At 36.2% G+C, this 27,023-nt stretch overlaps 1 protein-coding gene across 2 annotated transcripts in view; it reads right to left on the bottom strand.

The window, feature by feature from the left end:
* Positions 1-1,012: 1,012 nt before the first annotated feature.
* The window catches only part of ADCY1 (adenylate cyclase 1), a 160,430-nt gene continuing 134,419 nt past the window's right edge, over positions 1,013-27,023 (bottom strand). The window contains exons 15-20 of one of the 2 annotated variants that reach the window (XM_064705070.1): positions 20,647-20,763; positions 19,245-19,391; positions 18,762-18,860; positions 14,686-14,800; positions 12,557-12,681; positions 1,013-11,722 (exon numbers count right to left, since the gene is read on the bottom strand). In XM_064705070.1, the coding sequence (XP_064561140.1) occupies positions 11,384-11,722; positions 12,557-12,681; positions 14,686-14,800; positions 18,762-18,860; positions 19,245-19,391; positions 20,647-20,763 (942 nt within the window). In that variant the 3' untranslated portion in view covers positions 1,013-11,383. Of the gene's footprint in view, positions 11,723-12,556; positions 12,682-14,685; positions 14,801-18,761; positions 18,880-19,244; positions 19,392-20,646; positions 20,764-27,023 lie in introns of those variants that run through there. The other variant, XR_010439149.1, reaches the window with a different exon arrangement.

Below are 27,023 nucleotides of genomic sequence, written 5' to 3'. Positions count from 1 at the left end.
TTTATTTATGTCCTTTTGACTTTAGTGAAGTAATTCTGATTTACACTTAGGAAGGTCTGGTATGTATTTCAGAAGGGAAGGACAAGACAAAAAATGGCTGCATAAGGCCTCAAACGCTTCTCACTAATGTGACTGATCTTGGGCAAACCAACAACAGTTCCATCACACTCCCTCACAGCACTGTAATTCTGTACAACTCACACTGTGCTCTCTAACCTGCAAGAAAAACAGCAGGGGAGACTGTCTAGCATTTGGATTAAAACCCCTTGCATCTGAGCCCAGGCTGTTGTACATCACAGGGGACCCTGCATTTCTGAGGTATCTCAGGGCATATCTTCATGGACAGGAATGAGGCACCTGAGCACCTCTGCTTCTGCTCTGAGCTGGCCAGATGGGAGTCTGCTGTCATTGGGAAGTGGTACAGCAAATTACTTTGAACTACCCAAATTTAGCAACTCTGTTGTGAGGCATATTCCCTGACAAAACTGTATCAGTTTTAAAATCAGTTTTAAGTTAACCTATGCAATTTTGCTCTCAGGTTGGCTCTGTATCTTGCATAACATAAAATGCCTACAAAATCTACACTTGTCCTAAATTAACCAATAATTTTTGCCTTGTGAAAAGGGAGAGATACACTTCCCCTCACTGTCTTCTGGTCTGTGTGGCTGGTGTTTTGCTGGTCATTGCATATTTACTTTCCTCTGCTTGCACAGTGAATGGTACCCTTGGCCCAAGCTGGCTTACACTGTGGTCAATGTGGAAAATCAATGAAACTCGCAAGGGAGCTGAATTGCTCTCAAGAGATTCTTTAGTTCAAAGCAATTCTGAAAGCAGATTTGCAGAATTTCTAGAGGCATGTTCACAGCCTGACTGAGAAGCTGTAGCTGGACCACCTGACAGGCAGCTTGTTATATAATAATGAATACAACTTGATCTAAAAACAAACAGAAAAAATCCCAAACAACCTCCTGCCCCAAAGCCAAACTGAAACCAAAACAACAACATACAGCTGTTTATTCAAGCAATTTTTTCCTTTATTTTTAATTTGATTCCAGAAATTATAATAGTGCAAACACTCAGTATAAAAGTTGCAATAAGAAATTTACATTCACATTTAACATTTCAGTCCATTCACTTTTTAACATAAAAATAGGACAAATATTCAATTGCTCTTCTCAATTTAACAATCCTGAAAAAGACTGGAAGATACTCTACAATAATATATTTACATAAAAATAGACCCGTATTATTAATGAAAATTTATCATTAGAAGTTACCCAGTGTTAAGTTATTGTATTGTAGTATGTATATACATATACATATATATATATAGTGTATAGCTTTAAAGATCAAAAGATTATTTATAGGTTCAGTGGGCTATAGAAGTTGGAATAATGACATCTTGACTTGTTCACTCCTTAAAGTTAGGACTACCCATTTTACCTATGTAGATGTTTCTTTTGTGATAAAGTAGGCTTCCTCCTGGTCCATTTGAAGTCACTGGAAACACCCCATCTGACATGGCAGAGGAATAGACAGTAGAATAAGGCTTGATTGAAAAATTAAATAATTGTTGAAGTTCATATTTTCATTAATTTCACTGTGCTGTAAAAAAACCTAAAAATTCCAGTGAAAACTTTTATAACAATAAATACAGAGAAGAATACCTCGGTTTTCCCATATGTCTACCTGATGCAAGTAATGCTTTTATCCACTGAGTCTAAGGAAATATTCACGTTAGTCCAGAAGCAGGGCAGAATTTGCTGCAAACATCTGCAGATTAAGTAGATTAAGATTGCTCTTTCACAGTCTTCTTGCTGAATGTTCCAATTCAACCAACCTAATAGTACTCCAAGCCTGTATCTTTCCTCTAATATTTTAGTAAAGACTGGTTTCCAGACACAGACAACATGACTGCTCTTGAAATGGGTTTGCATATTCTTGGTAAACTACTAGGGAACATGAATTCTACACCACTCTTTCTTATCTGTGTCTCTTCTTCAGGCCCTTGAGCAGAGATGCTGCCCTGTTTGCCGATGGCATACTGAAGCCTTATTGCCCAGCTTGCTGCCAGCTGCTGGGGCCTGCATTCCCACCACAGAGTATGTTTATATGCCCTTTCAGGTTTGTTGTCACATGTACTGCTTCCTAACGAGATTTTGTATTATGTATGTAAATCCCCTAAACATCTATTATGTATAAAAAAATAAATTTTCTGAAAACGTATTTTCTTTTTGAAAAAGAAGTTTGACAACTATGTGACCGAGTACCTGCAGAGGGAGATGGTAAGGCTGGCCTGAGTGTACAGTAAACACCTCAACAAAAATATAATGGCATTGAACAACTGAGGGTGAGTTAAGGGTAGAATGGGTACCAGTTTCTGAAGCAGCACTATTTTTTGAGCTGTAGGATATATTTTACATGCAAAGAAGACTTATGTGGTGTTAAGAGGCAGGCAGGTATGTCTAGCTTCATCTCCTCTTATTGCTATGATATTTATTACATTTAAATATTTCTAGGATGCTTAAAATTATGAATAAGCCTATAATGGATTCTGTCATTATGTGTAGGCAGACTAATTTTGTTTATAGAACACAAGCCCTGTGTAGTCTTTTGCTTCCTGCCTTAGGCTGCTGAACATTAATTATAAAACACTTCTACATCTTTTCAATTAACAGATTGGAGAAATGCTGAGCATCTTATTTCCAAGCAGACCCTATGTACATATGCCAGCAGGGCAGAAGTTAACCTCCAGACAGCAGAGAGTACAAGGACTTACCAATAGGATACAATTCACACAGATGTTACTTGCCACACAAGTTTTAAAGACAGGCATTTTAAGAGATGGGTCAAATTTGACTGAATCTGCTTGAAACTGTGAAATGTGTGTCAGAATTTAACTTCTGTCAGAATTTCAAAGAAAATAATATCACTGTTCTAAGATTCTCTGTATTGAGTTAACTGTACTAGAAAAGGCAGCTGTTCTTGGATTCTAGTTTTTAAACAAGTAAGCATTGCTTTCATTCTTACTGTATTTTCTAGTATTTTTCAAAGCTACTTCTCTGTAACAACCAGGAGTTTGAATGCAGAAAAGAAACTCTCTGTTTGCTCTAAGTTCAGTTTTGTACAGACAATTATGCTTGCAAATGGGAGCAAGTTATGCAATAACTTATTCTTTTCTTCTTTGTTTTTTCTTATTGAGCCTTAGTAATGTTACTGTAAAGAAAGCAGAAATTCTAAGTGAAGAAGAATCTCTACTGTAGCAATTAAAAATATAATTATCATGAAGCAATTTTGATGGAACAGATAATTATTTTTCATTTACATTTAATTGAAAATTCTTGATATATTTCTTGAAATGGCATGTGAAATCTGTCTGAAAGAGACAACCTTTGCACCCATGTGCACTAAGCAGCAAAAGACATGAGAAAACACCTAAGTAACTTCAATGTGCCAGCTGAAGGTTTTCATAACTGATGCCACTACAGACAGGTCTTGGATTAAAGCAGAAGGTCAGGCACTTGAAAGTAAGACATGATAGTGTGCATAACAACAGTAATTAAAGCCCACTTTAGCCCACAGCAAGAACCTTTTGTTAGCTGTTTTACCACCAGCAGGCTAGCCTACATCTAGCAAATCTGACAGTGCAGTTACAAGGTGTTTTGTAGAGGAGAGCAGCTAGCTTTGATAGGAGTCCCCAAATATCTGAAAATATTTTCTGCAGAATTCAGCTCACTGTATGTGCTGAGCTTTCTAGGAAACCTATTCTTTTCAGCTTGGGCCTGCATATACCTGTGTATGGCCTCCCTCCACAAACAAAGGGAGCGCTCCTTGCATTCACATAGCTGTACTGGCAGTAAACCCAAGTAGGAAAGGAATTAATAAAAAATCTTCACAGTGATGCATCACTTTTTCTTTCCTTCAGTTTTATGCAGGTGTGTAATGTCGGATGCCACAGAAGGCATACAATGGGGATCCTAATATAAAGAAGTAGATCCTCCAGCATGCAGTAAGGCACAAGCTAAACCAAGTCCTTTCAGGACTTACACTATTTTTGTTAACCAATGCTAATTCGAATTCCAAGGTGCTTCCTAATGATCAAAAAATAGATATTAAAGGTGACAACCCCCAACTACTTCTAATAATTCCTTTTGAAATTCTAGAAGTGGTTCACCAGGACACCTTGAATATTTTTGTAAATGTGACACAAAACCAAAGAAACTGATTTGACCATGCAATTAAACACAAGCCTTATTTTTGTAGCACTATGAATCTGGTTAAGTACTTCCAGGTCATACTTCAGACTTGTTCCATGTCACTGAGTTTTACCATTTACTTCAGAAGAGTATTGGCTTTTCACCCTTTTCTTTCAGCAATTGCTATCTCACAGGCTACTTTTTTTGGTTTTTTGTACTCTTGCTAACTTTGCCCATTTTTTTTCCTTCTTTCCTTCTTTTTATCCTTGCACCAATCAGATTGTAAATCACATCAGGCCACCCAAGCAGTGTGATATTTTGAAGAGGAATTAAAGAGTAACAGGCAGCCACTCCCTTATATGTACATTTCCCATTATTTATCTTAATATATTTATTAATGATTTAGATTTGGCCTGAGAACTCAGTGACAGATGGGATTAAAATGAACAATGATCTAAAAATTGCCTATACAGAGTTCTGGAAAGTGGCAATCATAAACAGGGTGGGGTACAGGAGAAGTGTCCAGATTGTCATTATTCACAACAATTACACCACACTGAGATGTAAACCCCACTGAATTTGAGATGAGCTAGTTTATGACTGTTAGAAACCCTTTACTATAATGAAGACAATCATCGGTACAAGGTAGTAGTTTTTCTATGCAGGCAACAAGGATATATTGTATGAACCTGCCTATTAATTTAGGATTACAAAAGTACTTGCAGAAGCTGTGCTGCTTAGTTAACCCTACGGTCACCTGATTAAACAAAAAAATTAACAGATTTCTGAGTTCTATTATAACACTAGCTCAAATTGTAAAATGCAAATCCTTATCCAAAGCAGAAAGTATTCACAGTCTACACCCTTTTCCCTTTGCCACAAGACTCAGTGTTATGCTCCTCAAATACTCCTTACAGCAATTATATAAGTAATTTGAGAAGTAATCCTGAGTTTTTGCGACATGGATATGACAACTTTAAAAAGGAAGTGAGCAAAATACTTTCAGAATTTTAAGTTTTCCTTCAGAATTTTAAGTTTGTTCATCAGCTTTATGGGAAAAAATCAGACAGAAGATTGGAAATTGATTTCTTATTTCAATGTCACTAGCTGACATCAGCATCAAGGTGTGGGCTAGGCTGTGATGCCTAAAGGAGGCATCTCTGGAAGCATGGAATCAGCAGAGAATTCAGATGGCTCAAAACTAGATAAATGCTATGAAGTTTCTCTGAATAGTTTTGTTAAATACTTTCTGCTTATAAACTATTTGAAAAATAAGTAAAAAATCTGACAGAAATAAGGCAACAAAATTAATTTATATATATGTATATATTTATATTTATATATGCACACACACACACACATATATATATATATATGTATGTATGAATCCAGGAAAACCACCTATTTGAATTATGTACTTTTCATATACAATAACTTATTATCCCATTAGAAATACACTCTGGGTAACATGAATGGGCCAAATTCACCTTCTTTGCCTTCCATAGTGTTGCACCTGCACACAGCAGAGATGGATTTGACACCTAGACCTTCTTGATACATCAAGTGCAGTATCAGAGAATAACCACTGAATGTCAGATACCACACCATTTTGAACTAGAGTATTGGTTTGCTTTTCATATTACAGAAAGTAGTTTATTGCTTCTAATGACCAGAAGGTACCTTATGAAGACAGCTTAGAGATAACACTTTTCATATGCTGTGTTATGGATCTTGAAACACTGAGGTTGGCAGATCACAATCATGAAGTGATTTTTCTTCTTTATTTGCTGATTGTATTTTGGTTAGCTGAATGCACATGCAACTAGTGATTTAACTGTGCCAGGAGTGATATGTCAAAAACATTTAAGGAAACATACTGTTTTGTTTTACTGAAGTCAGGCATGAATGGCATGCAGTAGATTGCAAGGAAAACCAAAAAATACATCAATTTTAAAAGGATATATAATCTCCATGCATATGTAAAATGCCTCTTACAAAAATCATTCATTTTTGTTAAAAGTGTGCCTTTTTGCTTCTTTTTTTACAAGTGTACATGCAACTACCTGTTCCAGCTAAAACTATTTACAAAATTTCATAGTACAATACATCTTTTCAAGTGAATAATACATGAAAGGCCAATGTTTTCTGTTGCTTGTTTAACACTGTACAAGATTAAAAATAAGGCATTATAATACAGGTTTATCACAAATTAAAAAAATGTTGGTTTTCACTGTAATACAAAACTCTTAACTTGAAAGAATATTATGGCTAAATAGTCCTCCTGCCTGGGCAGAACACATACAGAATCTGGACTTGCTGATGTAAAGAAAATGCATTCTTTCTGCTACAAGCAGGAATCCAACGCAGGAAAATTATTCACGCTACTTATTAATGTATTCAGACTCTTCAAAGCACTGAAATGGCACAGGTAATATACTGTTTCCATTCAAATAGTGACACCCAACTACTTTATTTTGCCTGACAGATAAATTACAGGCAAAAGTGTGAAAGAGATTTCGGTGCATGACCTACTCTTGTTTACAGTGCTGTAAAATATTCAGTTCAGTATTGACATGAGACATTGCTATAACCCAAGGCAGAACTTGACCTACAGAAGCTCAACTCCTGACCTTTACAAGCAAATTAAACTGGTGATTGCTGCAGGCCTTATGGATACATAAGGGGATGCAGATTCAGCTCTAAAAACCTGAAGTTTTTGGCTCTCAGTCTCACCAAGGGAAAGCAAAGGAAAAATTGTGTTTGTTTGGTGAAGATAATGGAGTGTCACTAGCCACAGGGCAAAGCAGCTACAAAAAAAATATGCATTTCACAGACTGGGTAAAGTAGATTTCTAGTCAATGTAAATGGAATATGTTTGGAAATATCTAGCCAGTAATCCAATGGAATGCCAGTTTGCAATCTCAGCATAGAATATGAATTTAAAAACCACTTGAAGATCAAGGTAGTATAGGAATACTTAGAAATTACTTTTTTAGAAATTAGCTCTCAAGATTAAAGATCTCTGACACTTATATGTTTATATAAAGAATTAAAGACTTCTATTATTACTATTATCTGAAAGAGAAAGCATGCAAACTGACATGAAATATTGTGCTTGCTATTGACAGACATTGACATGCCAAAATGGCATCACTGCTTTTTAGCGCTTGTATCTGTTAATTATTTCAAGCTAACAGCTGCACAAAACAGTGAACAGAAGTACAGGAGGCTATTCTGCCCACAAATCAACAAGTAACTATCCTCAGATGAATACTTGGGACTTTTGGTTTCTGTGGGACAGAGACGTTGATGGGGCTGCAGCAAGGTTACCTAGGCAAAAGGTGGAGTGCTTCACCAGAAAATTAATATATGCAAGACAGGAAATACAACTGCATGAAGCACAAAAAAAAATTCCACAGAAATCCAGGGAAATCCTTCTGATGATTTTCAGGGATATTGGAGTGGGCCACATACCATCTTAGGAAAATTACAAAAAAAAATTTTGCTTACAATCGGGCAGAAAATGTGCATTTATGAGGTTTACAGAAGTATTAATTCCATGTTTATTTTCCCTCTTTCCATGTATAAAACTTATTAAACATGTCAAAGAGTACAGAAGAGCTGAGAGATTAAATATGCCATTTAAAACTGTCACACAAGAGCTGAAATTAAACAAATGTGGACAGAACAGGAAAGTGGAGAAAAACTATATGAATAGGGAGGGAAAGCATAAAGGGAAGAGCACAGTTCATTATATCATGATTTCAATGGGCACTTAGCTTTCATTGTTGAAATGGCTGCTGAACCCTGCCTATCATTTTTACCTTGTATTTGACTAATTTGTGTATTAGATGAACTTTCTTCAGAAATTTATACTGCTCAGTCCAGGACTACAAAGTAATATATCCTTTTCCCCATGGTAAAACCAGCAACAACATAATACAAATGTTGTATTAATGACAGGATAATGATGTTAATGGTAATGAACTTCATGAGAGTGATGTTAACATGGTCTATTGGAAGGCTCATGGTCCCTGCCTATGGCAACAGGGTTGGAACTAGATGATCTTTAAGGTCCATTCCGACCCAAAGCATTCTCTAAATCTATGACTTAAAGTCTGGAAACCAACTCCAAATATACCATTATTGATTCTGTAAGCTAGGAAATACATACCAGCTTGCCTGCAGTACCAAGAAGCCATCCTGATCCACTCAACTGCTCTAGGAGGCAGAGACCTCCTCCAAAAGCGCAGAATGAGAAGCTGATGTTGGACTGTGCCTGTCTGGTCCTTTCCATTCAACATGGAAAAGATTTTTACAAAAGTAACATGCCTTATTTGGAAAAGAGGATTAGGCTTAGAAAATCTTTGGGCCAATTCTAATTAATTATTACCTGCTAATAATTTAAAATGTTAACATGAATAATCTAAATTTACCTTGCTACATGATCTTCCACTGATATTACCAGACTGGGAATGGTCTGGTAAAGAGAACAGTCACAAAAATATCCGCAGAGGGGACAATTAATTTGTGCTCACTGTCCACTCAGTAAAAGATCAAAGGAACAATGGCAAGATGCCTATATCTCGAGCCTAATAAAAAGAATAACAAATAAGTAATTTCACTGAAATGGGCAAATGGGTCTGTTTGGTCGATGTTTTCACATACTACCAGGATGTAGATCCTACTTCTAGGATCATCTAGAAGATGCTTTTATTTCATTATTATCAGTGAAATTATACCAAATTCATTGAATTCAAAAATTGTGTAGAATGGGTTCTGTGACAGAGGAACTGAGTGATTAATGCTATTGCATATAATGCTTTCCAGCTTGTTAAATGTTTGACTTACCCATCTGATTATTTAGTTCTTACAAACCTGTTAGAGAACATAACTGTGCAGCGTGCTTTACATGAATACTACTTACTCAGTTTATTTTTAAATATTTCTTCTTTTAAATCTGTGTTCTCTACATGTATGTATATTTTTAAAATTATTTGAAACTCTCAAAACCAGAAATAAATTATTCTAGAAGAATATCTGTGAACTGGGTAGCTCTTAGAGAGATAAAGAAATGCAGTGACTTTCTTCAACTCAATCAGGGAGCATATTACCTGTACAGTACAATTAAGAAGCAGTTCTCAGGTTTTTACAGTCACTTGAATCATAAGACTAACTTTGGCAGCTTTGTAATGAAGCACCCAGCAGACAGTGTACATAAAAATTAATTTAAAACTCTGCTGAAGAACACTGGAGTCCCACAGTATCCTGAGTGGAGAGCAGAAATTCCTGCAACATTTCTTTAACCATTTTCATCTATTGACGACATGCTGTATATACTTTTAATGCAAAAAATTACTGCTCCAAAGCAAAAGCTGATAAGAGGGGGCTCTCTCAGAACTTTCTTTCCACTGAAATCTGCTACAAAATAGGCCCACCAAAGGGAAGTGTGAAACTTAGCGCATGAAAATTTTCTGTTGTACAATCTGTAAAACTTCGGCATTCTGGAGTGAGGTTTTTACTTTTGTGGGTTGTTTTTTGTTGGTGGTTTTTTTGGCTTTGGCTGTTGTTGTTGGTTTTTGATCTTGTTTTTTTTTGGGGGGGGTGGATTGTTTCGCTTGTTAAAAGGAAATTTTGCATGTTTTTAGGCAACGTAAAGTTTTACTTCTCTTTTGGGAAGCAGAGGTGGTTAGTTAGCCTGTGAATCCCCATCAGGACAAAATGGCACATGTCCATGGAGTACATGTCCCTCAGCAGGGTGATTTCAACTGCTCCCACCTTGACTATGGAGTTGCACTCTACATTTCACATCCAGATCATCATTTCAGTATGAAACCATAAGCCATATGATTTGGGCAGTAGTAGAGAAAAAAGCAGCCACAATATTTTCCTTTTTATGCAAATTTAGAGCAGGCCTCGCTCTCCTGGCACATTTACCAATGCTCCTCATTTGGCAAAGTTTGACTGTGCTTGTTTCTCAGAGTTATAGCTTTCTATAATTGTACAGCTTTGAAGAATGAGTCTGGATAGAATCAAGGTGTAATAAAACTGTGGCATAAATTTAAAAATCAATTAATATATAAAACTATGTTGCCAAACATACAAATGTCACAAAACTAGCAGCAGCATGTTTGCCTCCAGTACACAACTGTTCCTTGAGCTGTTTAGAATGGTAAATCCTGGACTTGAGCCACAGGACTTGTGCTATTTCTAAAAGTCTGAAATAATACCATCCTTCTGCTCCTCAGTAAAATCAGCACTGTACATACAGGACTGTTTCTATATTGCAGAAGCGTATTGCCGTGCTTGCAGGGTGGCTCCTCTGTCTTGCACAGAGTCAAATGACCTACAAAGAGTCAGCAAATTCTATGCTCTACCACGCTTGTATTTTTTTTTTTAATGGAAAGAATATATATTGTTCTTTTGCATAAACTTTAAGCTCTGTGATTTATCTACTTTATATCCTAGTGTAATGGTTTAATTGAAAGTTTTTTGTAAGTTTTTGTAAGTTTTTAGAGCATGCAAAGAGAACAAAAAAAATATATAGGGTTCTGTAATTAGCTGAATCCAGTTTTCATTAATCCTCCATTAACAGCTCAATAAACACTGTTCTCATTGTATTAATTCATACACTGGGAACACGTTTCTCAAAGTCTTACTGTAGCCCTGGAGAGTCTTTAGGTGTTCCACATTCCATGGTTAAATGCAGCTTTGCTAATCCCAGGCCCAACAATTCTGGCTATGACAGAAAGAGAAATCTCTTTGTTATGTCTCTGCAGGTAGATGTGTAAATAAATACATATTTTTATGTTCATTTCTATAAATCTCTATTAAGTCTACACAGAACTGTTTGTATGTGTGCATATATGGATTAAAACATGTATATATACACACACACATAAATAATTGCTTGCACATTTATCTGTTCTTTTTCACTTACTGTTTAAAAATGCCAAGAAAATATGCCTCATTTCCAGAAAATCTCATTTTGACTTTTCATAACAGAATTGCTAGCCCTTATATGTTCCATCCCAAGAGTTCATTACACAGTCCCCAAGTTCTCTTTGGTTGGGTTGTAGTGGTCCTTGATAATGACATGGCCTATGACCTCTGACTTCTTAGTAAAAATTCAGGCAACCATTGCTCTCCAAGTTCACTGCAAGTGACACAACCAAATCTCCTTTGTTCTATGCCTCCTTCACAGCTGGCACAGAAGGAAGATAATGCAGTGTTTGGTTTGTGTGAGTGGCAGATGCTTGTCCTGCTCCAAGACCAGGTTTTACAGGAAAGCTAGCAACTGAGGACACGGATGGACAGCTGGTGCCCAGTTTTGTCTGAATGTTTGCTCTCCCATAAGGGTACATTTTCCGCTCTAAGTTTAATGACCGTGTTTGGGAATTATTTCCATCAGCCTTTCCTTCCAGGAAATAGGTCAACATTTCACCTTTTCCCTTTACACTAACTTTACCCCTGCACACAAATTCATAACTGCATCTTTTTAATATCCGCTGAACTTCTTCTGTCACCTGAAGACAGAAAAAAAACCAACAAACCGTTACTTTTTTCTGTTCATGTAGTTGCCCACCCCTCTCCCTTTTACTTCTTAGTCATGAAATATGCATAAAAGAATGGGTTATCACCTACAGCTGCTCTCAGGCTCACTTAGAATTTTCTTTAAGAAGTAAAGATCACTGATAAAACTGGAATCTGAGCAGCAGAATTTCTGGTCTCGAGTTAAATAAATACACAGACAGATTAAGCTCCATCCAACAGAAATATGTAGCCAGATTGTAAGCTGTATCAGTTCTAGTGATGTCAATTTGTTGCAGAAGACCTTTTGGTCCCTGAAGAGAAGACAGATATTTTGGATAAGTTACTGCAGGTGTTCTCTGAGCTTTTGAGAGGAACACCATAGGTTCTAGTAGTAGAGCAACAATGTTCTCTGTCTGCATCACCTCTCCAATCCAAAGTATCCAAGCAATTTTTAGAGCTACATAAAATGTGGTAAGATGAAAATGGGCATAGATCCTTTCCTTGTAGGTCTTATTTAGGCAAAAGTTCTACAGTACAAAGACCAGCAGTGTTAACATTCCCAGGCTTACCTTCAACTGTGTGCAATGAAGCAGAAAACTCTTGTTTCTTTTGATGGGAAATTATTTATTTGAGGATTTCATTGTCTCTAAGGAGTGAAGTGCATAAGACAGAGAAGAACTATATTTCTGATGGTGAGTCGTCTGGAGAGTGTTGCCCTCTCCATAAGAACAAAGAGAGGCTGTGTTTTCTTAGTGTTCTTGAAAATGTAACCACATATAAAACAGGAAGTATGTAAAGTTTGCAAAATTGTCTTGGAAAGCACTCACCTGAATCTTTCCCTGCACTCCAGTACTATCCATCCGGCTGGCAACATTCACAGTGTTCCCCCAAATATCATACTGTGGTCTTCTGGCTCCAATGACTCCCGCCACTACCGGCCCAACATTGATACCTAAAATTAAGCAATTAATTTGGTTTTCACTGCAGCATATTATCCAAAGAAAACATGAATCCTGCAAAACAGATTTGACTTACGCGTCTTAGCTTTTTTTTTTTGGAATACAGTAATACATGTTAACATCATAAAGCTGAGTCAAGGGAAGTTTAGGTTAGGTGTTAGGAAAAGGTTTTTTACCCAAAAGGGAACTGAGCACTGGAACAAGCTCTCCAGGGAAATGATCACAGCAACAAGCTTGACAGAATTCAAGAAGCATTTGGACCATGCTCTTAGGTACATGGTGTGACTTTTGGGCTGCGCTGTGCAGGGCCAGGAGTTGGGCTTGATGATCCTGATGGCTCCCTTAAATACTCAATGATGCCTTAGTATATTCATGATTCTATGACTAAATTAATGTAAGTGGACTTCTGCATTTGTAAAAGTCTTAGAAACACAACAAAGACATTCCTTGGGATATCTTACTAGAAGTGTAATTTGTGATTACAAATGTGATTGACAACATAAAAATATGATTCTTCTGTGGATTGTTAAAAAAATCCAATATTTGCTTAAAGAAAAGAACTAACCAGTAGTAGCACAGAGTTTAGCTGAAAATGGGGCAAACTGTTCAAGATCTTTAATTGTTTCCTATAACTTCCACTGCAGTTTCATATATAAAGCCTTTTAATTGAGGTTTTAATGGAGATTCTCCAAGTGGAACAGAAATAATGGTCTGGAATACACAGAGGTTGGGGTAAGGGAAGTGTGTCAGGTTGGTTGTTAGTACTAGACAACTCAGATCCCAGAGACAGTAGAAGAGGACAAAAGTATGTCAAAATGGCTCAAGCATATTTTTTTGGAAACTGCAGAGCTCAGTTCTACATTTCTGACTGATTTCAACATCTGGTTTGGAATATAAAAGAGGATGTTTCTTCTGAGTGTTTTGAAGAGTTGCAGATACTGAACCCTGCATGAGATTCTGTGCAAGGGCTTTTCTAGACAATTTATGCAGAAGAATGAGTGTTAGATATTTGATCCTTTGTGAACCTGGAAAGACAAGTTCTAACAGAGTTCAAAGAGAATTTGGGGTTTATAATTATTAGGATGTACAGGAGGTCAAAGATATATAACTCTTCTGTTGCTGCCTTTGATGTCTTTGGTCTTTTTCAATCTTCTGCCGCTAGCAACCTCAGTTTTCCTGTAGCCCAGCTCATTCTCACAAGTCAGCCATGAAAATATGTAGAGAAAGAAGCTGGAGAAAACTATTAGTGTTAGAATATGCAATAAAATGAGAATAGCAGTAGAAGCACTGCTGGAGAGGAGCGGGATACATGAAGAAAGGGAAGCAGGGAACTTGATGTCTAAGAAGGCTGAGAGAAATGAGTGGTACGACATAACGTAAAGGATTGCATGGGAAGGGTTGTGTTGTGCAGACCAGAGGATTGGATTTGTTGGAGCAAACAGGACTAGTTAAGGTGATTTGGTGTTTGCGGAGAAAAAGTTCCCATTGCACTTTTAATGCCAACAAAGCTTTTGCAGATGCAACTTAACATAATACAGTAAGACTCAATTTTCAGCAGCTTAGCAATGTGTCCCTCAGCAGTGTTAATTTGCAACTCTAAAGCCCTTTGGCTCTGGACAAGCTTGTTTAAGTATTTTTTCAGTGCTTGGGGTAGATTCAATTGTCACTCTGCCCAGAGGCAAGCTATTGTTTCAGCCTCCAAGTGTAAGCCACAAGATTGGGTGCACTCATAATATTGTATAAAATTAATGGCGCACTTTCCTTTTAGGGGTGCATAGATTAAGTAAGCACACTGGAATTGGAGGGAATTACAATTCTTAATACTAATGCACACCATCCAGACTGCTGACCTTTTACATGGATGTGACTCTCTCAGTAATGGAGAATTCTCAGTTTTAATCATGAGTGCAGGACAGGTAATCCTTCATTGACAGCATAGGAAAAGCCAACAAAAACTGATCTTCTGCTTGTGTGATAATTGTAGAAGCGTAACTTACCAACTCGTAGGACAAAGTCATTGTAAGACTGATAGTTGATTTCATCAAGAACGTCAAACATCTCAATTGCAAAATCTGCCAGGGTACTCAGATGGGAATAAATTGATTTTTTAGCCTAAAAACAAAATAGTGTTGCACATTAGATTTGTACAGTACTGAGATGCAGGTTAAATACTTAAGTGAAAAATAATGAGAAGCTCAAACAGATGTCTTAGGAAAAGAATCTAACCAATTTTTTTGTTTGTGAAGGGAAAATTTAGGTGGTAGCTGCAGCACATGCATTTTTTTCTTCTGCTATTTTTTTGTTCTTCTCTCTCTCCTTTTGTTTTCTGGGAAGAATGGAAAGCAAAGTTCCCATGGTAAAGTGGTTCTGTTGCTAGAGAGCTGCAGATGTTTGTTTTGAGTGTGGCAGGGAATATAACCTGCTTTCTTACAAAACTACTTTGCCTGATGATTATTAATAACTACAGTTTCTGCCCTCTTCTTCCTTAGGGGATTGTGCTAGCTCCCAGCTTCCATGGGGTGTATGCTGTTCGCATTGACAAAATTCCTGTTAGGTTTAATCCTGTGAGGTGCAGAACAACCCTGTGTTTTTTCTTTCCAGGCAAGTTGAAGGGAGCTGTTATCAAATGCATCTAAATGAACTAATGTTTTTTCTCCAACAGAGATCAAATGAAATGGTGAAGTATTAACTTGTAAATAAAACCCCAAACATAAGAAAATAATTTTTACGAATTCAGTCTTATTAAACTGTGCAACTAATTTCAGAGGATATTGTAGATTCCAAAATTTAGCAAGCTTCTAACATAATTCTAAAGATCATGAAAGAAATATTTGTACAAAGTAGTAAAAATCTAAGCAGCATATTATTAGACAGTGGAAAAGAAAGGTTTGCATATTTGTTTTGTATCGCATGCTCTTCCCCCAGGATCTAACCTTGGTTAGTTAAAGACAGATTACCAGAATAAATCTTTGACTCAAGTCAGTATGACTGCTCCTATGTTCTGCTCTTATTTGAATAAGAAATATGAATTTTTAAACAAATTTGATAAGTGAAAGTGGGCTAAAGGTAGGATATGGTGAAAGAAATGCAGGGTCAGTGGCAGCTTCAGTAGGGTGTTGCACAACAGGACTGTGCAAGCTGGCATGAGATAAAAGCTTGCTGAGTTTTGCCATGATAGTGAGATTTTATAAATGCAGTGCTAAACAATGGCTGAAAAAAGTGAGAAACGGGTTGCTATTTCCTTCATTCATCTCAGTTTGAAAGGGTTGCTTTATGTGGCTAGGAAATTTACAAAAAATTATGAAAGTCATCCTTGTGCCAGTCCCAACTTTTGGGAAGGATATTTTTATTTACCTGCCTGAATGTCTGGCATTCTGCTTCTTTCACTGTGAACTAGATAGTTCTACTCTTTTCAGAATCACCAAAACATGGAAGAACAAGAATTAAGCTTAAAGAGCTAACGGATGCATTTCCAACAGAGAAGGATAAAATATTCAATGTCTGGAGTAGGGGGTGAGCAGTGCAGAGTTTTATTTGATTTCTAATCTTCTTTATTTCCTCTCTTCCATTTATTTGCTGTCTGATGAATGTTCTGTTTTCCTACAATGCCCTTCAAGGTTGCAGGAGAAAGGACTGGTGAGAAATACTGAGTGCACTGCAGGTGACAGATACCTCGCAATAGGATTAGGGCAAACTCGAACCTGCACTGAAGAACACAAAGTTAGGACCCTGGTGAAGTCAGGATCCTGGTGAAAAAGAAATAAAATGAATTTATATAGTGCAAAAGATCTACAAAGAGTTTGGTTTGTGTGCTGCCCTGTTGATAGAATAAATAATTATTTATTTAAATATCAGAGTAGTTACTGGAAAGACTGCTTAGAGCATCCCAGCAAAGTCACTGTGATAGAGGCAATGAGCATTTACTGTAGTCACCTGCTGAAGTCAAGGTGCAGAAACAGGAATCCAGTAAAATATGGGATTTAAATATTTAACTTCATCAGGGTACTGGGCTCTTAAGTACATAAATATCCTCAGTTAAGAGTGCAATTAACCCCATCCACTGCTTTCTGTTCATGTCCAAATCCTAGTGTGAAATTAGTGATTCAAAATAAGAGGCTGTGCCAGATTTTCTGTTGAACCTGGAACACTCCTGCCAGAGGGCAGACCAGAGGCACATATGACTCCATAGGATAGCCCAGGGACTGTGTAAAGCTGGCTGTGATCGTCTGTGTATGACAGGCTAGCCAAGATTATCAGATTTCTAATATACAAGTGTATGATGAAGAACTACTGGGAAACTGGCGAGAGGATGTGAGTAATTTCTATTAATTTGCATCACATGAACAGTAAGTAGACATCACAGAAGAGCTGAAACCTTAAGTTAAATAAAAATTATTGTCTGTTTCATATGACAGACAATTTTTATGCAATACAGAATTTTAAATAAATTCTACATATATAGAAAAAAATCAATATCTTCCCCAAGATTTAAAAGGAAGACAAAGTTCTGTACAAGATTTTCTGCAGTGATTTAAAATGCATTACTATAGTAAGTTCAGAACAGTATCTTCAGTACTGGACTAACTCAGTTGACCCTTCACTCAATAACTATAAAATACAAGAGACAAACATGTTTAGGTTTTGGAACGTATGCCAAAGTTACCCAATAACACACTTGTTTTGAGGATTATAGTTCAAAGAGCATTTATAGCAGACACAAAAGTATGCCACTGCCTGTTTGCCTCAGATCACACACTGAAAACATTCTAAAAATCAGTGTTTTTTAGCTGTCTCAGAACCCATGAGTGAAACATTTTAGGATAAACATATTTTTAAAAATACCTCTTTTTTTGGGTAATGTATAGATTTCTAGGAATGATACAAAGGAAGGCATCAGCCAGAAATACTTTGCAGACCAGAAGATTAGTTGTGTAATATACTCCAAATAATTCTAACCATTTATTTAAATGTGGTCTTGTTTTTTATTTACTTAACAGGGATAGTTGTTGCTAAAAAGTCCACAGGGCATCTTCTGGTTGTTGTTTTTTTGGTTTTTTTTTTTTTTTGGGTTTTTTTGTATTTTTTAATGTTATTTTTCAATGCTAAACAATATGCACTATTGTATTCAATATATGTCTACAACATATGTACATGCATATCAGAACAAGGGAGAAATGTCTGAAAACTCTAGGCAGATGAGGTGAATGGATTGCTTTAATTTTCATATTCTTCTTATATTAGTAATTTTATAAAATTTTAATGATTTAGTTTTATTAGTGTAATTACTAACATGCATAATGCTCTGTATACTATGCATATAATATGATGCTCACAGATTTTTCTGACTTTTCAGTTGCTGCTTGGAAATCTAGGAAATCTCTGTTATAAGATAGTAACTTAAGATAAGAATAATACTCTAAGAGATAATCATAAGAATACAGAAGAACTGTGACACAGGGACAGTGGGTTTGAAATGACTTTGACTTTTTTTATTGCTGAGTAATTAAAGCGGTAAATAGAATGCTAATGGTGGAGACAAAGAAGAGCTGATTTGGAGGGGCCAGGTACAGTGCAGCACTGTACCTAGCACAAAGTTCCTGTCCATGATGGGGGTTGGGAGAGGAGGTTTATTTTAGTAAGAGGTTACATTCAGATTTCAATATTAAAAATATATATAAAAACTGCATTTTAATAGTCTTCTGCTAGTTTTGCAGCAATTCACTACACCCAGAGTATGCCTTTTCCTGCATCTTACAAGAACATCTAAGATACCAGGTTTAAAGGTAGGTTTAAAAGTTAGATTTAAAACACTACCCCTGATTTAGAGCATTTTATACACCAACTTGCAGGGAATTCAAAGCTGCAGACAATGAAATCACAAGAGAAGCCACATAAGCAAGTGTGGCAGTTTTCCTTTCTGGCTCCAGCTGTTCTTTGAATTTCAGGTTCAAAATGTAAAAAAGTCATAAAATTTATCAGTAATCGCACAGAATTAGTTGTGTTTCTGATGTTCTTCTGGAAATTGAAGGAAAATGGTTCCTTCATATAAGACTGTTATGTAAAATCCTCTCACCTTAGTTCCTGAAGTAGGTACGAGTCCCACAGCTGCCATATAAGTACTTCCAATTGTCTTGATCTTTTCAATATCCTTATAATATTCTTTGTCCATAAGCTTTGTTTAAAACATAAAACTGTTAAATATTACATAACATTTTAGACAAGCAACCATAGTTATCAGACATTATGTTCAAGTTCATTAAACCATATCATATTTGCTAAGTTGAGTCTTGCCCATTTTGAGGTCAATGAAAAAAAGTCATTAACTTTCATTTTTGATACTCTTCCTATATAAGAGAAATTTTAGGTCAGAGTCATGTGCCTAAAAGTACAAATTTGGCACCTTAGAGAAGACCAGTGGACACAAACTATGATTAAATAGGAAGTTTATAGTATTGTTTTAGTAAACACTTCAAGATACACTGATTTACTTCAGATAATCACGTTGATAGTTATCTGATAGAACTGGCATGGTCAAAAGACAGTGTTTAGACCTTACCTCATCAAAATCAGCAATAATTTCATTTAACAGGCGTAAACATTCCACTCCCATATTATTGCCATCCAGTTCGATGTAGAAATCATTGAAATTTGGGATGGAAGCAAACATCACTCCCACTTGTGAATATGACTGGTAATAAAGGTCCTGTAGTTCATAAGCAGATATAATGTTTATTTAAAAAGATTAATCTAAATTTAACATCATTATTACATTACCATGCATGACAAAGGCCATCAGTTTTTCTAGAGAGAAAACCAAACTTCTTAAAATAATGTTGAAAGGTATCTTCACTTAAGACCACAATATAAAGTTAACACCTAAGGTATTAAACCAATTTAAAACAACGGAGGGTTTTTTTTCTGTTGAGACATAGAAGCAGTGAGCCAAAATTTGGACAAAGTTTTAACAATTATAGAATGTTTATTGGACAAGAAAAATAATTACGTTTTCTCAATCTTGTTTTATAAGCAAAATAAGAGATGGACCAATTTTATCCTGTGGTCCATAACTGGCCTCATTCCTTAAAGTGCTTCTATGTGTTGTGGAATATAATATAATATAATATAATATAATATAATATAATATAATATAATATAATATAATATAATATAATATAATATAATATAATATAATATAATATAATATAATATAATATAATATAATATAATATAATATAATATAATATAATATAATATAATAATATAATGTCATATCATGCTGTTCTGTATGGTAAGGTTTCTGCTTAAAAATTTGGATGACTCAAAGAAAGCAAAGTAACTCTTCTGAGGTTCAAATACTTTGACCCAAAGTCTCAATAATGGTATCATGGATATTACAGCTACTCCAATGCTGAAGGCTTTCAGATGACCAGAAGGACTCTCATAAGGCCTTCTTGAACAAACTTATTGAGTCACTGCAGCCTTGTATGTTAATCTGAGGCTTCCTTAATCATGTAGAATTCTCTGTTTTTAACTTTAAATAGATGTTTTTGGTAATGGTAGCATACTTTCCAGAACTACAGTGGTTAATACATAAATGTCTGGCAGTTCATGCACTTCACCATTCAGAACCAAACTGAGCTCATGCAATACTGTGATAAATTCCAATATCTACATGGATTGGGAAATGAAAAAAGTGATTTACATGCAGGTACTTGGTTACATTGATATTGAATGACAACTTTCCCTTAGTCTGAATTTTATTAAAATTCTTCAGAAAAGGAGGACCATACAGCAAAAGAAATAATCTAAAACTAATTCTTGAACGCAAATTTTTACAAAGCTACTGTTTTTACATGAGCAAAGTTTTTTTCCAAGCTGTTATTGAAAACATACAAGTGTAAGGTGGCCCAAGCAACACAGGCCCATACAGCATGTATTTAAATTTTATCTTGCTTTACCATATTTCTTGGATTAGACATAAGAAAATGCTGTGCAACATGGGCTGGCAACAGGTTGAAAAGAATTCTTTTATTATCCAGCTTGACTCTCTCCATATCATCTCTCTCTTCTTCTGCCTGTTGGAATAGAGGAGAAGAAAAACCTTTACAAAAACCAAAAACTTAGCTGAGCCTATTTATATTAATTCATCCTTTGGAATTAAAATGAACAAAATGTAGAGTAGCAATCTAGATTGAGAACAGCTCTCCTGTACCATGCTTCTACATTAGGCAAAATCCCTTTAAATCCTTAGTAAGGTAATGTCTCTCAGCTGTTTTCAGTGTTTGATCAGCTGAGTGTATTGGTATCTTCTGTAGTTCTCTGTTCTTTTAAATAGAACAGAGATATGTTTACAGAGTAAATCAGAATAATCCCACTTAAATCACATTGGCCTTGGAGGCCAATTACTTCCCAGATAGTTCAATACAGTGACAGCAGTATTTGATCCATCTTTCAGACAAAAGAAGCCAATGAGAATCTCCATTGTTTAAAGCAAACCTATGCACTTTGCAGTAAAATTGAAACAAATCTGTTAAGACTGTAGATTTAACAGAGAAAAAGATTTCAAAATTGACCATCCTTAAGAATGATGTACAAATTAAAAAAAAATAATATAAAAATAGTTAACATTTCTAGAGAATGTTTTAGTTATGCTGATGTTTGTCATGAAAATATATACAGTTCCTTCACAACAGAAATTCTGTTATTGATGTGAATGACAGCATTCAGAAAGAGTGCTTAGGAGTTAAGACATCTGAGGTCATCAACCCAAGATATGGGCATCTTATTACAAGTGCTTGACTTACAGTGTTAGTGTGAGCCATATAGAAGGAAATTATTTTAAAAATCAGACCCCTTATTTGAAAAATATTGAATATCTAGGAATCTCATTTGGGACTTCTAGGTTTGCAAATTCCAGCCTAGTCTTTCATAGATTCATGTGCAAAATTACTTTACTGGCTTTTGCTCCTTGTTCTTAGAGTGACTTTTGGCCTCACACTGATTTCAATTAGAAAACACTTGATCAGTATCATATTCATCTCACAGAAGTCATAGCTTATTCTTTCTTCCTCAATCACACACACAAATAATCTACTGTGATCCCAATGTGATTTTGTTTATCTAATTACAGTCAGTAGAAGACTGGAAAGTCAGATTCTCAGGCATTGTTGAGAAACCCCAGTCACATAAATCATTGATGAATCTGTTCTAATCTTTCTTGGTGTCCGATTTATATCTGAAATTTGGTATCCTGATCTATTACAAAGTCCATATAATTTCTCAGTATCCATTCCTATCTAAGTAGGAGAAAACCAGTCACCTCTTGCTTTTGTATAGTCTAACAATTTTATTTCATGTGATTTTTTTTCCAGGTAGCTAAGTTTTTTTTCCATGACGAAACTTAGGAAATAACGTTTTTATTCAGGTTACACAGTCTGTTTAGCCTGCAGTTTATTGGGTATTTTAAAATTTCTTTACAAGTAGAAAGAGTTCTGAAAGAGAACTGATTTCATAAACAAATTCTTCAGGAATTGTTGCCTTTTAAAATAAATTCTCAGCTCCTATTCTAATTTGGGTAATAAGAAACAAAACTGTTCTAGAGGTGAAATATCAGTAAACTTTAAATAGCAATTAAGTTTTGCAAGAAATATACCTGAAGCTTTTATTCTAATTATCTATTTCCTGTTTTGAGCTGTTTTCTTGACACTTATTTCGCTGTTTAAGTTTCACATGCTCTTTTCTTAAAATATCCTTACCCTATTTGGTGGCATAACTCTGACTTACTGTTTTCTATAAACATGTGAAACGGCCTCTGGCATTTAGTTTGACTGTTGGAATTTAAATGTTTTAACAGGAAAAATAAAAAGGTTCTTCAGCTGAAAATACAAACCAAGCTTGCAACTCCATTTTACATCACACTGGAACAAGAAAAATTTTATTCTGACAACAGCAAATAGATTTGGGAACTGAATTGATGATCTTAATAAGATATCCCTTCTGATCTTCCTTATCCATTCCTCTATTTTTTGAACAAGAAATTTTGGTGTTGCTCTCTTCTTAGGAATGTTAAGGTTCTCATTTAACCTACCAATACAATGTGGGCAGAATACCTTCCTAAAGAACAATACTCTTTTGAGTCAAGGTATGGAGATTTCTGCACTAATCAAAGGAATCAAGTAGGTGAGTGGAGTAATCAGTTTGGTGCATTGTATGGATAGTAATGTTGCTCAATCACTGGCAGCTGTTGTTCATTTCTGATATGGAAATATGTGATGAAATCTGCCTTGCCCAATTGTGGACCAAACTGTTCATTTTGGAAGAAATTATTGAAAAGATTCTCCGATACATCCATCATTATGTATTAACCACAACAAAAGTTTCAGAGTAAAGAGCATCCGTGACTAAGAAGTAGAGAATTGAACTCTTGAGTGAAGAGCTGATGGCTCAAATCAAGCTATCAGAGTTATGTCTGAGGTGGTGGCAACATCATCTAAGAGCACGGAAAGGCATTAATGATGCCACTGTTGCTAATGATAGGATGCTACATTTTCAACACGCCTAACAAGTGTCTCTTCCCTTTTTGGATGCAAAACGGTTAACTACAATTTTGGATCTGAGAGGGTTCAGTTGACAAAATGAGATTGTGGGAAAAAGACTTGACCTAAAATTAAAGATAACAGTATGGAAAATATAAGGGGAAGTATGGTTGCTACTGCCTGGATGGAACACAGTCAGCACACCTAGATTTCCATGCACAGTACAATCTAGGGGGAACTAAATGGAGAGTGGAGTGGAGTGGAGTGGAGTGGAGTGGAGTGGAGTGGAGTGGAGTGGAGTGGAGTGGAGTGGAGTGGAGTGGAGTGGAGTGGAGTGGAGTGGAGTGGGACACTGCAACCAGGCTCTGTTGAAACCCTCAGAGAAGAGGGTACTTGGTGGTACTTTTTAGTTAATAAGCCACGCAGCAGCTGGAAGCCTAGGGAGATAAAGGAAGATGTCCTGCTATTGAATCAGCAGCTATGGCAGAATTACCCTCCTTGGACTGACACATATCCCTATCCCAAGGTTATGTCAGATGCTACACTGCTGTTAACTGCCTCTAAGGCATGACCACCCCTCACTGAGTAATATGTATGACTAATGTCACTCAGGCTTTGCATAAATGTAAAGAAGAATTAAGAAAGGAGGAAAGACTCCAATGTAACTGCTGGGATTAGGTGGTAGGCTGAACCTCTCTTCTCCCCCATATGGACACCTAGGGGTAAGAAGTGTACTCTATGCATGCTGAATGATTATCTCTAGCGAGCTCTCACTGGGGATTAGAGCTTGTCTATACATTGCTTTGAATACATTTTTGCAGTCAGATACTATCACCAGCACCCCTAAAACCTAACGTTCTCACTACAGTTTTTAATTAATAAAGAGTGTTGACTGCAAACAATGTGGATTCTTCAAGGGTGCTAGCAGTCAATGGCAGTGGGTTAAGGTGTGGAGACCCATAAGGAGGTCTCTCTTTTGGCATGTGACCCTGAACAAATGAGTTGAACTGCACTCCGATCTAGCAGACCACTCCGTGAATGGTCCCCATGGCCGGAGGTGCTGGCAGACTGCTTAAGCAACAGGATCTCAGCTTTCCTGAGTCATGGTCAGACTAATCAAACACTTAGGGTTTGAGAAAATCTTCATTTTCACATGAAGAACTCCTAACATCATGGAAAGTCCTTGAATAATATCATGATAATTCTGTGATTCATTGTGGGTAATGATAGGAAACCCAAATTAGAGGCAAAATATGCTAACAGAAGAACAAGGAGAGTGCTCTTACTTTTTTGTTTCATGAACTATTTGAGGCCAAGAACCTCCTAGCTAAAAGAGAGAGAGAGAGAGGAATGGACTCTCTCCATATGTTCTGGGAGAAATTTGTGCAGATAATGCTCAGGTGGGGCAGTGCAGTGTCCTGAAATCTAAGCTGTGTTAGCTCTGCCTGATCTAGCTCCAGAACTAGAAGCAAAACATTCATGGAATTAGCATAGCATTCCTTCTGATTTATTTTCTCATGCTGAAAAGCAAAGGCATATTATCTTAGACCACACACTGGGTCAATACTGCTGTATTGTTCCTGGTACCCAATATGGAGTCTCTGCATGGACTGCACTTAAACCATCCACACACAATGCCTAACATCCTGTTTTATTATTGAAGTAATATGTTAGGAATATGAACTGAAGTGTGCCTTCTCTGCTACTACTGCACAGAGCTTGAGTATCTATCCTCTTGCCTTGCTCTCTTGCCTAAGACAGCTCTCATTTTTTCAATTCCTCAGGAGCTGCTTGGGGAAAGAGGAAATGTCTTCTTGCATCTCTCTCAAGGGAAGATAAAGGAGGGAAGGTGAAGTAAAAAAAGACTTTGGTCATATTCAACAGTGAATATGAAACTCTGAAACTATCCCATCAAAGAGGTAATATAGAGGGAAGTAAGCCAATTACTGGTATTTTCTGGGCCTTTTCCCAGCTTCCTGCTTTCTGCCTTTAAGGGAAGTGCAATGAAAACTGTACTTCCTCCTTGTCATTCATGAGCTTCTAATGCTTACTATTGAGCAGCTGAGATTAGAGGATGCATAGGCATTATTCTTTCTCAGGAAAAACAGACACTGGGAAAGGAGAAGGAATACTTGGGGCTGAAAGATTAAAATAGCACAGATCACAGGTATTTACATTCCTGGTGAGAATAATATCCAAACAGCTAAATGGCATTTAAACCTTCATCTATTTGACCCTATTCCCAATGGTTAATTAAGGAAAGCTGACAGGATGATATTTATGCAGTAGCTACTAGCTCAAAAAACAAGACAGATTATTGTGAAAATAAACAAGAAAGAAAGTGCATTGGCATGACCAATATAATTTTTCACATTCTGCTGTTTGCTTATACCTATTTGGTATTTGTGGCAGCTAGGTCATTTTGTGGAACCCAACTATATTTGCAGAGCTGCAGTATTTAAAAGCAGGCTTTATTTTTGCACTGGACATGGTGACAGAATTTAAAATGTTTTTATTACTATGACTTTTACAATCAATCTAACTAACATCTACTGCATTTTACATAGTTACACATGATCCTACAGTTTTTACAATGTTGTTAATTGGTTACCTATCCTCTGTCTGGGAAGTGGTCTGAACAGTTTTATCACCTGACAGTTTAATAGGCCTAAAAATGCTGTAGAATGGTCACTGACTAAATAGATACCACATGAGAATACAGTTTCAAGATTCAGTTGAAAAGAAGCTGAGCACCAATGTCCTGAGAATCTCATTTTTTGCGCCTGAAGATGGCACTACGTCCATGGGGAACAAACACATCACACTACTTTTGTAGCACCAGGTTTTTGAGTGAAAGTGCTAAGACACCTGGTGAGTCTTGCCTGTAGGCTGTAAAATTCTTATTTCTTGCAAGTGTAATGGGCTAGAAAAGACAGCAGAATGATATTCTAGTATTCCCTAAAGATTGCACCAATTGAATGCATCAAATGAAGTAATATAATTGTATTATTCTTGTTTTCCTCCCATGACAAATCCTGGGTGAGTGAGCAACTACATTTTTTTGTAGTTTTAGGATCTTCCTGAATTCCTTACTTTTTTTTTTCCCTCCCAGTTGTGTTAAATAATTTGCATAACCAAAAATGATTATCAGTCACAAATAAGTAAAATCTCCCATATTTGCTATTCATACTTATTGTCATATGAGGAACACAGAGTTACACAACAATGTTATGCAGAAAATGAAATTTTCCTCCCACTGCTTATTAAAAATATCAAGAAAACAACCAACAGATATTTTCTGAAAATACGGTGATATTCAGAAAAATTAAATCTGGCAGAGAAAAAAAAATCCATAGCAAATCAACAAGAGCCTATAACACTACTGATTGGTGAACAGAAGGTGCAAATGTAAATATTTTAACAACATATCATCCATTAAAAAGTATTTTTCCATGCAATGTACATAAATTCTACTGTATTATCACTGTTCTGATAATGCAGCCTAGATGAGTGGAAGTTGGATTAACTTGTCTTGAAGCTGTGTAATTTTCCTTAATCAGTTTTTCTTGTTTGAAACTGCTCTTCTTCAAAGTACTTTTTTTTCCCCTGATGGGGTGAAAAAAAATGTGTTGAATTATGTTTTTCTCAGACCTTAGCACAGACCACTTAATATGTATCTATGTATTCCTATGATTAGTTTTGGGATACTTTCACGGTTTAAAGTATAATTTAGTAGTACTGGACTGTTGCTCACGATGAAATAAAAGAAGTTATCTATGAAATCCTTTTTATTAAAGTTT

This window comes from Zonotrichia leucophrys, chromosome 2 (genome assembly GCF_028769735.1).
Source record: "Zonotrichia leucophrys gambelii isolate GWCS_2022_RI chromosome 2, RI_Zleu_2.0, whole genome shotgun sequence".
Taxonomy (NCBI): Eukaryota; Metazoa; Chordata; class Aves; order Passeriformes; family Passerellidae; genus Zonotrichia; species Zonotrichia leucophrys.
This window is presented reverse-complemented; position numbering and strand designations above follow the sequence as displayed.